The sequence below is a fragment of the Lonchura striata genome, chromosome 19 (genome assembly GCF_050655825.1).
Source record: "Lonchura striata isolate lonStrDom1 chromosome 19, ASM5065582v1, whole genome shotgun sequence".
Lineage (NCBI taxonomy): Eukaryota > Metazoa > Chordata > Aves > Passeriformes > Estrildidae > Lonchura > Lonchura striata.
Window position 1 is genome coordinate 3,565,153 of NC_140721.1, and position 14,742 is coordinate 3,579,894.

The window sequence follows — 14,742 nt, forward strand, 5'->3', positions numbered from 1 at the left end:
CCTGTTTACTATGAGAGTTGTGCAATTGTACATATCTACAGCTCTCCTGCAGAGAAAAAAAAACAAAGCACATGTTGCAACTTCAACTTTCTGAGTGATGTATCAGCAAATTCACAAGCAAAGCAAATTAGATGATGTTGCATCTACCTTGCTTAACAGCAGTGGATGGGTTCAGTTTGCCAGATTTGACCTGTGCTTTGGCAAGATGCAGAGAAGATGCCAGTAACTGGGCAGCTTTCATATACAACACCAGCTGCTCCACTTGTCTAGGGAGAAGAGGGGAAAAAAGTAATTTATGCATCAAAATACCTTTTTTAAATGCATTCAAGCCAGGGGCAGACACCACTTTTGAATCACAACATCCCACAGGACCCAGTAACAGCAGAAAATGAAGACAGATGTTTAAAATGCAGCTCCACCCCTCCCTTCACAAACACTCTGTCATGGGGTGAGGGGACATCTGCTCATTTAGGAGCTGCAGCAGCAAAGACAAACTGCTTTAAATGCAGACATTTGAAAAAGAAGCACTTATTTGTGGGGACTCTCTGCCCGAGGTCAGTGTCTCACCACAAGTGACAGGGTGTACTTTTCATTTCCTGTCCCCCCAGAATTCTCTGTTGTGAAAAGCAAACACTTTACAGAGGTTTTCTGTTGGGTTTTTATTACTTCAGGAAGAAGGCAGGAAGTAGAACTGCCCTTTCCCACCACTTCAAATTTCTCATGTTTCTCCTTGCTTTTGATTTGGTATTAGGGCTGATTGGCTGTTTTTTTCCAGTGAAACCAAATTTGGACACTTCTTCTCCCCTCCCAACCTCTACTTCAGGGCTTCAGTCAACAGGAAGGGATGAGATCTGCCAGAAGCTGGTACACAAATTTCCATGCTCAGAAGTGCACTGCTGCACCTCAAACCTGAACTCAACACCTTCCCCAGAAAAGTGGCAGACCAGAAAAAAAAATCTTTTGCCTTTGCTCTTTCTGATCTGTCTTCAGTTGTTAAAAAAAACAATTCCCATAAAGATTTTCTACAGGAAAACATTCACTCCCAGCAAAAAGGGTAGTTTCAATACATTTTTTGATGTGTTGGATCTTCACTAATTCTCTATTTGACTGCATACTCACCCCCATTCTTTGCTGAGCTGGCTGATCTGATCCACAACGATGCTCTCCTGGATCTGGTACAGTGACACAGCAGAAGTGCACAGGTCTGGGTTTCCTCCTCTCACTGCTGTCAGATCCAGAACACACTCTGTAAATGTCAGCATCATGTTTAGGTGACGCAGCGTGTCTGTGTGCTCTCTCTGTCAGAGGGAAAGATGACAGCAGTTTAACCACTCTAAGCCCATTTAAAACTCTTGTTAATCATGCAAAGATTTCTTGCTATGTCAGTTCTGTGCAGGAATTACATTGTGGTAGAGGCAGCATTAGGGATGACAGAACCAAATGGGCCCCAACAGATCTGAACTTGTTCTCTGTTAATGAATTCAAGATATTGTAGCTTATACTTAAGAGTCTTTGAACAAAGCCAAAGGAATTGGTACATGGAGTTCTGTGTTGAAACCTGAGGAGCTAAAGGAATCACAAGTAGGACAAATTACTTATTTTATTATCAGCAACATAAAAGTATGCTTGGCACTTGTGTGAGGAGCCAGGAGGAACATTTGGCTTTTATTATGTAATGGACTTAATACCTACAAAAGAACTGATATGTCTCACTCTAATTTACACTTGGTTCTGGAATTAAATTGTGCTAAAAGATGGCTGTTACCAAAGTTTACACTTCAGACTAAAAACTTCAATTGGAGTGAACAGCTCAGTCCTGCTCTCTCAGTAAAACACACAGTACACATGCAGAGTTTCTCCTCAAAAAGAAGCCTTCAAAACTAATCAAACATATCTTAGCAATATTTATAATATTTTCACTAACAATACAGGTCTAAATACATTTAAAATTCTATCTGTGGGAAGAATACTGTGTACTGTTAAGCATTCATGTTATAAGAGATATTCAATACAGACACAAACACCTTCCAGCAAGATGTGAATGAGAAACCAGAACAGCAATCTGTCTTGAGAAATATAAGAACTCCAAAAATAGCATTCTGGTGAAAGACCACCCCAATTTGTGTTTTTAAGTGTCACTCCCCCACACATCTTAAAAAAAATAGGACAGTTTTCCCACAAGTAGGACTGAACATCATTCCATGGCTGTGAAGAAGCAACAAAATGCCCAGAGGGGCTTTGTTACTGTCAGCACCCACGTCCATTGGCATTCACAGAGGCCTCTCTGGGAGGCTCTGGTGGACAAAAGCAGTCATGTTCCTCTGGTTACTTATTCAAATATATGAAATGCCAGCAATAACTACCAAAGAGAAACTGGCAACTACTGATACAGCAATATTTTCAAGATCCTAAACAAAAAAATGAACACGTGAGACAGCGCAAAGGAAACAACAAAGCTCACGGAGCAATCCTGCTTTTAGCACATCTGTTCCACCAACATCACACATTAGAAAACATGAAATGATTGTTTCTGTACCTCCATTAAAGTTTCCTCAGGCAATTCAGGAGCTTCAAAAGTGATAAAGCCCTCTAGGCTGGGAGGGGAAGTACCATAAGGGATGTACTTCAGACTCGGAGCCGCCTCGGCCCCCGGAGGAGAGGAGCCCATATAAATCCCAGGAGGAGAGCCCATATAAACACGGCCACTAGTGGAGCACAGAGACCCTCCAGAGCTGTTTGATCCCACTACAAGAGAAATAACACACACATTCAGTCTGATTCAGCACTGGGGCTGTGGGTGACAGCAAGTGACACATGAGGACCCCACGGAAGGATCTCCTCAATGCTCCTTGCCTGGCTCTGTAGGGAATGCAGAGGATGAATTGTAACAGTGACAATTCCTAACAGGTCTGGGATTCATGGCTGACAAGAACTTCAGCTTGTTCACACTGCCCACCTGAAGCCCTTAACCTTGAAGGTCTTTGATATTTGGCAGCAAAGCTGACTCTTGCCAAAATGCAGGCAGCTCCCACCCCTGGCGTGCTGTTTCTGGGACAATGCAGGGCAGCAGGCAAAAATCAGAATTCTGATTTTACTTCTTCACCTTTGCCATATACATAGGAGGTGACTCACTGCTGGATTGTAAATCTGTGCCTCTGACCCTCTTTAGGGGGGAAAATGCAGAAACCATCTGATATTAATCTCTACTTTTACTCTAGGCCCTGTGCAAGGCAGCAATCGGGCCCCAGAAGTGGACAAGCCCAAGTGCTGCCTTAGAGAAATGTCCACACAACTTCCAGGAAAGTCTTACCTGAGGTGGTTCTGGTTCTGAGGACCATGTGGGTGCAGGTAGGAGGGGTGGCACTGCTTGGAGGGGACCCCACAGTGAACATGACAGCCCGAGAACTTGCCCCACTTGCCATGGATGGAGTTGCCATTGCAATTCCATAGGTTCCTGCTGGAGCTGGGAGACAACATTTCAGCAAGTCAGTCCCTATTCCATATAATCACACCAAGAAGTAATTATATGCAGCAAATTGGAGCACTGCAACACAATGTGCTTTGATGCAGATCCAAACCCTGGACTAGTTAGAGGTTCTCACAGGAAATAAAAGAAGCTGAGTGGACACTCTTGGTGAGACACAGACAGTCAAGGTGCGGCTTAATGTATATTTTTACTTTCAATATCTCAGTGTTCTACTCTCACCCAGAAAAGAGCAACAAAGACTCCCTGAGAGCCTGAAGATGTCAGTTTTGAAGCAAAAGATACAGCAGAAAAATTCTAAAGGCAGATCATGACAGGTCTGGAGGCTAAAGACCAGCCCTGTCTGCAGAACTCCTTCCACCTGCTCAAAAGGGAGAACTTCTGGTGGCAAGGGACAAGCTCAGGGAGGAGGAAAATAAAAAACCAACCAAACACCCAGAGTTATATAAATTTGCTTTCATATGAAATTAAGGTGGAAAATGAAAAGCTACAAATGCTAAATTAAAAATAAAACCAAACCAGAAAATCCCAAACCCTTCCAGCCAGCACAGGCAGTCAAGATATTTCTGTGTTTAGTACAGAAATAAGTATTTTCCTGTCTCAGTTATTTTTAAAGTTATGCTAAAGAAACCGAACAGATCCCCTTAAACATTAAAAAAAGCCTTCTGTGCTGAGGCTAAAAATTGTCAGAAGCAGTTCTCCAAGTTGGAAGCAGAACTGTGATCCAGCTGGCATTCCATAAAAACCCAGGCAGAGGGAAACAGTTTGGATGTACCACTCTGGTCCTTACCTGTATCCATTGGCCTCTCTGTGTTGAGACTGTCTGTACTGCCTTGGTATAACTGGCCCCCAAGGGTGGTCTTTACCTGTTGATCTGACAGCTTCCCAGTACTAACAGACCTGGACAGGAAAACACATGAATTCCCCCCCAAAAAAAGGTTATTCAGGAATATTATCCAACTTGCAACTAAGGATAACTAGGATTCTTGGTATTTACTACAGAGAATTTTTCAACAAAAATAGAGAAAGTATTGAAATCTTGCTTGTTATCATGGATCTTCTAAAAATAGAGCAAATAATAAAACTAAAGAGACCTTTTGGTCTTGAAAAATTTATATTGCAAATTTTGTCATAGAGATTTACAAGCAAAAACTGAACAGGCTTTACAGGGGCAATGAAATTCCAGATTCAGCTAATCAAAACAAAAGGGAACTAGACAGCAAGACAAAGTACTCCAGGAAGTCCCTGCTATATTTATAGCCAGTACAAAATGTTTCTGTTGCACACACCAAAGCTCAGCATCCCCTCACAGCTTTTTCACCCTCTGAGAGTTGCTGTGTGCAGTTCTGCTGCCCAGCTGTCTCCCCCAGGAATGACAAGTTTCTCCTAAAACAAGTGGGAGAGCTCTAAGTTATCACTTAAACAGAGGGCTTTGGGGAAATATCTCTTATAAACACCTCACCTACTCAAAGATGTCCCTTCCTCTTTCAAAATTAGACCTGAAATTTGATGAAATGTTCTGTTCCTGGCAGTGCCTACCTGCCAAAGGTGGTTTTGCTGTGCTGCTCTGCCTGTTTGTCAGCTGCCTGGCTGGAGTGGAAGTGTGTGAAGTCCCTTGGGTCAGTGATATCTTTAGGCTGCAGCAGGGTTTCAGCCAAGCCCTGGCGATTCGCCAGGGCCAGCAAGTTGGAGGATGCTTGAGTTTTAGGTATTTTGAAAGGAGCTGTCGCCTTTAAGAATCAAAAGCAAGAACACACCAAAAAAAAAAAATCAAAGTTAGAACCCCAAAATATGCTTGGTTTCAGGCGCTGTGTTACTGAGAATTGCAAATGTAACAAACCTTAGTGGGAGAGCCGATGATTGTTGGCAGTGGGGTTTTGAAGAGCCAGTCTGAGCTCCTGGGTGAGGACCCCATGTGCTTGGTAGGGGATGTTCCCAGGCTACCTGGCCTGCTTGGCTGTGGGGAATGACTGTATCCATACCCAGCATAGGATGGGCAAACTGGGTCTGAATGCTGCTTTCTGAGCTTCTGCTTGTTTTGGTAGATATCTGTGAGAGTAGGAGCACTCTGCAACCTCGCTCCCATCAAGAGTGACTGTGGAGATTGAGATGGTGGTATAGGAGAACCTGTGGAGATGACAAACAATAAGGTAAAACTCTATTTGCAGTGCTTGCAAAATATATTGATAAAGCCAAAAATTCCAGAGAACAATGTTAAATTGCAAATATTGAAATGTGTGTGATCATTAGCTCACTAGATAGCAAGGAGAATGGATCTGGCCCATGGATTATTTGAACTATTGCTACACCACACTGATGAGACCTCCAAGCTGCCAAATAGGCACAATTTCAGGCTGACAGCTGTCCTGGCAGCTGCAGTACTTCTGGCAACCTCCACTAAGACAAATAAAGAGGTAAGATTCAGCAGGAATGGCATAACCAGCACTGAAATCCCAAGCTGAATAGAGGTTCTCAAGGCCTGGAATGATCTTGCAAACAAGAGCATGAATGGGACATTGCATGTTAATGACTTGTTTTGTGGGTAATGGCTTCATTTACAGACAAAGGCAGCTCATGATCCTGCAAGAAAACTAGGAACTAAAAAGAACCAAATTATTCAGATGGAACAGTTTGGGGACATGACTTTGAGCAGTTGTTTACTTTTTAGTCTGTCAGACTGAATCTTTTTTCAAAAGCTGACAGAGGAAGTCCACACTTAGGTACAAGTGCAGTTTCTCCTAAAGCAAATGGGAGAGCTCCAAGATATCATTGAAACACGGGGCTTTGGTAAAATAACTACATATATAAGCACCTCACCTACTCAAAGATGCCCCTCCTCTTTCAAAAACAGGCCTCAAATCTGATGAACTGTTCTGTTCCTCGTGTATGTTTTTATGTCTCATGATAAGGAACTTGTGCAAAGTTACAAACAGTACATCAGACTTCAGCATTATGGTCACAGCTTCCCAGGGAAAATGCCTGCCTGTAACCTCTAAGAACTGACACTGAAGTGAGTTTCACTCATGTTTTAAGGAAAAAAAAGAAAGAGGGAAAATCTGAACCATACAACTAGAGGTTTTTAAAAGGTGGCCATGAGAATCTTCTGAGAGAGGCTTCATTTCATAAATGTCTGCTCAAAAAAAGCTCCCCAAACTTCTTGTAGCTTGTTCAGTAAAGTGCCCAGCTGTTACAACACATCTTCAGCCTTCTTGAGCCCATGTTTTTGCTAGTTGGATTTTGAATATGAGCTACTTCATCTTGATTTCATTCCACTCCATTAGGCAGTATGTTTCAGAACAGTCTGTCTGCCTGCAGCTCTAGCACAGGGATCAAGTCTATTTCTCATTAATTTTGCAGCCAAGAATTTGCTTGCCTGAAATCCCTCTGCTTGTCTGTCTCACAGCACTGGGAAGTCTTCACCTGTCATTTTAGAATCAGTCTGAAATCTCACTGGTTACTGTTCCAGTGTTGTTGCCACCCCAGGGAACGCTTCTGAATTAAAAGTGTGTCCTCTGCTGCCACTGGCAGCAAGAACAGCTCAATTAGTTCAGAAGCTACATTACGAAAGACATCTTCAGTCCTTAGAAAAATCTCAGTTCAGATGACCTCACCTCACCCAAAGCAAAATACTGCTTCCCATACCCATTAAAGTGTTGAGAAACAGACTCTCTGCAATTTGTGGTATTGTACAAACAGAAATACCACAGCAGTCATTTCAAATTAAGAAGTGAAACTAAGGAGGAAAAGAATGCAGAAAACATATGAAGAAATGAAACATTAAAACACCTGCCAGCCATAAAAACAGTGCTGTTACAAGTTAGTTTGATATTGGCAAAAGGCACTAAACCAACAGCCTGACAAAACTCTATCCAAAGTAAAGTTGCAACAAGAAAAGCAAACACAGTGCCTTGTGTTCTTTTCATACACACTCCTTTTCATTTTTTGAGAGACCATTCCATATGTAAGGATTCACTCATTCCTTTTGTTGAGCCAGCTGCTGGCACAGAAATTATCAAGGCAATTTTTGAGACACATCACAGAACTTATTTCATATGGATGAAACCATTCCCAGACATGGCTGCTCCAAGAAGTGAAGGCTCAGATGGTTTTGGACAAGAGTTAAATAGGACAAAAACTCACAATGCAGTTTCAATATCACATCATAGAAATTCAAAATAAAAACTAGTATTTTAGCTAGAGAAGAAAATGCACCCAAAATGCACACAGAGCAGAAGAACAAGCTGCTGAGTTGCATATTCTTATACCAAATCCTTCTGGCATTACAGTGCAATTCCATCTTTAACAGTCTCAGAACATCTTCAAGTCCTATTTCTTCCTGATCTTTTTTTTTTCCCCTGCTGGCATGCCATAATGATTTATGACTTGCAAAGCTTGCTGACTGCTTAGCAACAGGAACATCAGATCCCAGCCTATTTCCCAAGGGAATGACGAAAACGTGTTGCACGCTGTGCACTGGCAGCTCTGCCTCCCTTTTCTGAGAACTGGCATGACAGAGCTGGTCTATCAAAACCAGATTCTGAGAAGCATGTTACTACCATTCATTATAAACCAGCCCTGGTTAAAGACAGGCTTCATCAGAGTTGCTGTTCTATCCTGAGAACAAGAAATTTCAGTCGCTGAATTATTGTGTAGGGAATCAGTTATGGGCAAAGGTGTCACTCAGGCCACAAATGAGCTGTTTCCATAAATCTCAGTGTATCTTATTAACCCATTCTAATGTTTGTTGGCTCTCCTACCCCTTCAGAAAATGTTCTAGAAGCTCTATCAAAACAATGCTGATTGCATTGTCCAAAGTCACTCACCTGAGAAGTTTCTACTCCTTGATTCATGTCCTTGGAGTTGTCCACAACAACAGTGCCCAAGCTGCTCAGGTATGGTTCCAACTATGCAAACAAAACCAAAACATGGATTTACATTTTCTACTTCACTTACAAAGGCTAAAGCAAGTGAAAACCTAGTTAGTTTACTTCTGTGAGCCATTTAACAGAAATTATTTCTGCACACTTGACCTGGCTGGGCAGGCTGTGGTTTGAAATGTGGATGGAAAATGAAAATTTACAATTCTAATAAATATTTGCAGGGAATGGTATGTTTATAGTGCTGGGCCCATGTGAGGACTCATAAGGAGTCTTTCTTATATCTTATATTTTTAGTGTAGAAATTTATATTCTTTTCTCCTCAGCAGAAGCAGTTTTGCTAGTGCTGTAGTTACCAGACTAAACAGCATATTTCACTTATATTAGTAAGCTCAAAGCAGCACATTTCACTTAAATCTAAATGAATTTCTACCCTGTTATATTTTTACTCTGTCTCAGGTTTAAGATTAATTTCAAGCAAGAATCTGCTAAAGCTTTACTAATTGCTAAGCATTTCTGTGCTTACCTAGTGGTGAAGGAGAGTATGGTCTGGAAGATCCTGTGGACAGCCTGCGCCCAACAGCCTGGGCAGTGTCAGCTGGCACTGGAGAGCACGAGCCCATCTTCATGAACCCCATTGGGCTGGTGTTGGAGCGCCTCACAACCCCGGCTCTGGCAAGGGAAAGGAATGGTCACACACACACTGTGCTCACTGGTTCCCTGAGATCAGCTTCAGAATCCCCCCAGGGGAGTCTGATCAGTTAAAGGAAATATTGGTGTTTCAGCTAAGAAGTTGAGCTTTCCATACTGACAGTAATCAAGATTTAATTCCCTTTGTTACCACAGACTTTTAAATTTTGAATGCCATAATAGTCTGTTAACTGGAGAACATTAGAATAGACTTCCCTTAGTACACCCTACTCTTCAAAAACTTGATCATAAATTTTTTTTATTTCACAACCAAGTATTGCTGTAAGTGCCCATTTTTTAAACAGCAAAGATTCTGACAGAATTTTCATATTGTTTCTGGAATACAGATCAGATAACTGAAAACAGATTATTTAAGGGAAAGTCATTTCCCTGAATGTAGCAACTATAATCAAATCGGGGACCCTGGAAAAAATATGCAAGAAGCCCTGGGTTTTGTTTTTGTAAAGATCTCCAGAGTTCTGAGTAGTCTATTTATGAGCCTTTGACCTTCACCAGCCTGATCCTGTCGACCACAAGGCAGAGAACAAGCCTGGCTCACTAGAGCCTCATAATGAGACAAGCTGGTTAACTGGCATGCCAAAAATTGTTTCCTTGATATTCTACAGAACAAAGCATTCATCTCATCACTACATGTGTGAAAACAAAACATAACTTATTACTGACATTTCAGTTCATGATGTAATGCCATGCAATACACAAGAGCAGCAAAAAAGCAAGACTTCATCTTTTTACCTTCTTGGGCTGCATTTTGAGTGAAAGAACAAGCTCATTTTGTTTTCATGAAATGTTTCAAGTGCCCATCCAACAATCTTAAGATTTTGAAGGGCTTTTATTTGTTATCATTGAAATGTCTCTTTAGCATGGAAAAAAAAATCCACAAGAAAGCAGGGACATGTGCCAGGGTACAAACACCAAGCAGAAGCAAGGGAAAGGAGTTAAAAAGCCCAGCCTCACCTGGGTGATCCGTGGGGGTTTGACACGGGGCTGGCAGTGGAGGAGAGGTTCTGTTCTATGCGCTGGTAATTCCGGAGCTGGGTGGGAACTGGGATCGGCGCCGTCTCGCTGCGGGGGGACACGGAAGGCTGACAGTGCCTGAAGTTGGAAGGTGTGGAGACAGAGATGAATACAGGTAGGTAGGTCTCACTCTCTCAGAATTCTACTATAGGAATTTGGAGAAAATCTAGGAAACAGGCAAATGAACTTCTTCTGTGCTCCCTGGGTGCTCTGAGATCTCAGTTTGTCCTAACCCAGCTCCAACGCTGCACAGAGGAGGATCAGGACCTGTTCAGGACTCCCTGCCTTCCCTGCACTGGCTGGGATCACACAGAGCTGGGAGTCAGCCCTTGGTCACACATCACTGAGATCTCCAGAACCCTCTGACTCCCTGCCAAGCCACCCGCTGTGTTTACCACACTTGAAAATAGTGTTCTAGGAAAACCCAGAGCACCAGGGACAGGAAGTTCAGAGCAGGGCTGGAATGTGGACAAAAGCCACCGAAGCACAGGCAGAGATATCCCCAGAGACATCATGAACTTGCAGGAGGAAAACATGTTATGTAATGTAAGAACCAATCCCTGCCAGGGGGAGCCAAACCACACACCTGAACATGAATCCACAGATTCCAACTGCAGATTGCCCAAGTTCAGCTGGAGTGTCAGTGACCTCAGTGTGGCTCCTGACAAGGGACTCAAACCACTGCATGTAATCAGTAACCAACACTTTTAAAGGAAAACGGAATTCAACTGAAAGAATTTCAAACAAATGGGCTGTCTGGAAGATAACAATTTTAATATCTGGTCCTTTATTGGCCACGTCTTTAAAGAAAAAATTACAAATTCTTAGAAGAAATGTGAAAAAAATTCTCTAGAAGACAGGCAGTTACAAGACTCACTGGCTCCAGCTGAACAGAAATCTGGAGTTTTTTTCTGTAATTGTTCTATTCTCTTTGCTACCACTTAGAATGAAATATTACTTCCTAATAGGCACAGAACTTCCTTAGCAAAAGAAATAAGTTGGTCCTGCTGTTGCCACCCAGTTTCTGGATACCACAGAATAATTTGGAAGTTGGCTGTGGACACACAGTCAGCAGAAAGCCTGAAAACTTCCAGGCAAGGAGAAGGACTCCCAAGTGGAAACCACAGGAAGGCTGTGGGCAGCCTGCCATGACTACACAGCACACTCAGGGAGCACAGGGAGCCTCTCCCCAGGAGAGGGAAGCAGATGTTATTTAAAATGTGGCAGTGACACTCAAGAGACCATGAAGGCACTTCAACTTTTAAAGAACTCAGCACAAGAAACATCTTCCCCTACTCTCACACAGCCTTGCAGGGAGGTCCAGGCAAGCTCTTGAGCAGTGAGCTAACAGGAGGAGCAGTGCTGTGTGAGTGGGGTGCAGAGGCACAGCCCCATCAGGGCTCCCCAGCTCAGGCCCAGAGTGAGCTCTGGTCAGGCATCCTCCAGTCAGAGAAAATGCAATACAGATGTGTGCAGAGCTGCATGCAAATCTTGTTTGTCTGAGATCCAGAAGGTAAAACTGATAATAAACCACAGGAGAGTGAACCACCTCGACCTAATCTGCCCATTCTGGCTGGAGACTATCTGTGAAGACACACAGCATAAAGCAGCATAATTTATGGGCACAATTAATTCAGTTTCATCAGCTAATCAGAAAGATTCATTGTTTCACAGGGCATAACCTTTTATAAAACACCAAAAACCAAAGAACCTACAAACAATGAAAGAATATTTGCCAGGAAATAAAAAACCAAACCCCAAACCAAAACCACCATCTTGTAGAATATCAGACACACACTCTGCCTTCTTCAGACCATGACCCATACATCCCTAAATGCAGTTACTGAATTAACTCAGCCAGTAATTAAATCAAACTATTATAGTACAGAGTGTGAACAGTAGGCAGCTATTTCTGATCACACGATCATTTAGCTCTTAGCAATGTACAGATAACACAACTGGAATATTTTCATAACATTTCTAACTCTAAAAACTCTGCCTGACACAAAAAAGGAAAAAACAGTGAATTTATATTACACTGTAGATGGCCAATTCAGAATAAATGGGTCTCTACAGGCAAACCATCCCCATTATCTGCTCTTAAACATAAACCATGAGGTTAAAAGCTGTATCGACAGCCCCTGTCAGCAGATTTCCCCAACTGCACAAAGATCAGCACAAAGTAACAAACTTTTCTTGTGACAAGCACTTCTAAACAAATAATGCTGACTTGCAGCCCTCTAGCACTGGCACAACCCAAAAATGCAACCAACATTTTAGCTTTATTCCCCAGTTAGCCACTCATCCTCTTTCTGTCTGTACTGAAAACATAATGAAATTCATCACTTGGACAAATTCTGCTTGGATATTCCATGAGTAGCTTAACACCATAATTAAGCTTTACATTTTCCAGTGTAACACAGGAAAGATTTCAGGCCCCACTGATGAAAATCAGTTCTATTTTAAACCAGGAGAAACTGAAGCCTACAGCCATGAGGAAGAAAGGGGACTAATTACCAGTCCTGCTGATGGAAAACCTGCAATACATGTTTAGCTCCTTCATGTGACTTTGGCATCTTGTGAGACACAACCATGAAATTCTCAACAATCACTTGCACAAAAGCCACACCCAGTGACCAGACAAACCGAGCCAGCCACCAGACACAAATTCACTGCAATCTGGGCTTTCAAAGTTCCTCTTCTCTCGCGACCACTTTGTAAAATGTATCTGCATTCAACATCTTGACTCACTACATGAAGGCTGTGCTGTGCTTCCCAACACCAAAAAAGACAAGTCAGTTATGTCCCTAAATTTCTGCTTTTAAGCAGTTCAGAATTTGAACAAAGAATGCTCTCAACTCCTTAAGGAAATCTTTTGGTGGTTCACCAGAGAAGGCATGAAGGGTAGAGAGCCTGGAGAAAAGAGGTCTGGCTTCTATTTTAGTCCAGTTTCACAATTTAAAAAAAGAAATCAATAAAACCACACCCATAAAATAGCAGAGAATCTAAGGTCACATCACACACCTGTTAGCTGTACCAGAAGCAGCACTTCGAGAAGAGGCTGTGGATGGTTTCTGTACAGTTCCTGAGCTTCCAGAAATAGTTAATGGTGACTGCCTGTGAAAACAAAAGCCACTGTCAAAAGACAGGTCCTCACACCAGAGAAACATTACTTGGCAGCAAAACTTCCTGAATTCAAGCTGTTTAGATACTGAAATTAAATTCTTGTTTATCTTTCAGAAAGTCCACAGAGCTATGACAGCCCAGTGCCAAAAGCCCAGAACCCCCCTCTGCAACTGCAGCATCAATTTTAGAAGAGGTTTCTTTTGGAAGAAGCTCAGCACACCTACCCTCCACACATCAAGAACTCACTGGAAGCCCGCCTGCCAGCTGCTCCCAAAGGCATATCATCTGCAGGAGGGAACACATGGAAAACCCACGTCAGCAAGCAGAATCAGAAGAAAAAAAAAAATAGACCTTCCATATTGCTGTTATAGAGAAAAACATTTCTGTGAATATATGAAAGCTTCCCACAAAAGGTTTTGTGTAGGAAAATGGAACTGGGGAAGGGAGTTCTTCACCAAGTTATTTTGCTGTTTGTTTGTGGGTTGCTGCCATATTAATAATAATTTTGAAATAAACTCCATTGTTTAGGAGTACAAGGTATCAGCACTGGGATGGAATGTTTACAACAATAGATGGCAGAAACCTTTCAGGCAGTCAGTCAGTCAAATATTTACCACAACTGGTGGCATCATCCAGAAATCAGCTGACTTTGTGCAATTCAGGTTGGGACCATGTCATAAATGTGCTACATCCAAGTTTTTCCTTTGTATAAGCCCAGGCTGATGTTTTACCTTTCATGTTAGAAGTGTTTTTATGTTTTTACCTACAACTGTTATTTAAAGCTCTAGAGCATGAGCTATACATGTTCAGTGAGTCTGGAGGAAACAAAATGCCTGCTTCCACAAAGAAGTCCAAGAGGATCCTTGGGTCTTTTATCAGCAGCTGTTTACAAGTGAATCTCTTCCTCTACTGCCAAGCCCCACTATTTTCCATGACTTTAAACCACGCCTATTGCATATTTGTCTGCTCAACTGAAGATTAAAATGTCCCAGATGGATGTGTAGTACCAAAGAGTTTCCTTCCAAAGAGGAATCAAACTACATAAATTAATTTCAGTTTGAATTCTGACACATTTAGAGCAAAGAGAGCCAAAGAACAATAGGAGGGAGAAGTGTGTTATGAATAAAAATTGGGTTGAGATGTAAAAATAAGAAAGGTTCTTACATGAATGGTCTGAAGAGATATTGTGTGGGACAAGAACAAAGTCATCTGTGTCACAAGAGGAGTTCTTGCTACTGGTACTGGCAGAGTCTTTAGAGACTTGAAGATAGTTAGGAGGACCCAGTGGAGGGGAAGACAAATTTTCTTCTTGAATGTGCTGCATGTCTGGCAGAGACTGGAGGGGGGCGGTGGAAAAAAGAAAGTTACAAAAACCCACTGTAAATCCACTGATTCACAAAGTAGAAATGCTTTTGAACTATGACATTTCAAATACTGGATAACCCTGTAGTGTCAGTTTAGACAGTTCTATACTGATCAGGCTGTGAGTTTAAACAATTGGGATTTATTCAATCATTCCTGGTGATACAG

The 14,742-nt window shown here is 42.1% G+C and overlaps 1 protein-coding gene across 1 annotated transcript in view; it reads right to left on the minus strand.

The window, feature by feature from the left end:
• Positions 1–14,742, minus strand: part of ULK2 (unc-51 like autophagy activating kinase 2) — a 36,561-nt gene that overhangs the window by 2,958 nt on the left and 18,861 nt on the right. The window contains exons 13-25 of the mRNA XM_085557267.1: positions 14,377–14,548; positions 13,437–13,497; positions 13,111–13,203; positions 10,027–10,164; positions 8,888–9,033; positions 8,308–8,388; positions 5,325–5,611; positions 5,024–5,214; positions 4,275–4,384; positions 3,311–3,463; positions 2,537–2,745; positions 1,120–1,298; positions 148–266 (exon numbers count right to left, since the gene is read on the minus strand). Coding sequence (XP_085413393.1) covers positions 148–266; positions 1,120–1,298; positions 2,537–2,745; positions 3,311–3,463; positions 4,275–4,384; positions 5,024–5,214; positions 5,325–5,611; positions 8,308–8,388; positions 8,888–9,033; positions 10,027–10,164; positions 13,111–13,203; positions 13,437–13,497; positions 14,377–14,548 — 1,939 coding nt within the window. The remainder of the gene's footprint in view (positions 1–147; positions 267–1,119; positions 1,299–2,536; positions 2,746–3,310; positions 3,464–4,274; positions 4,385–5,023; positions 5,215–5,324; positions 5,612–8,307; positions 8,389–8,887; positions 9,034–10,026; positions 10,165–13,110; positions 13,204–13,436; positions 13,498–14,376; positions 14,549–14,742) is intronic.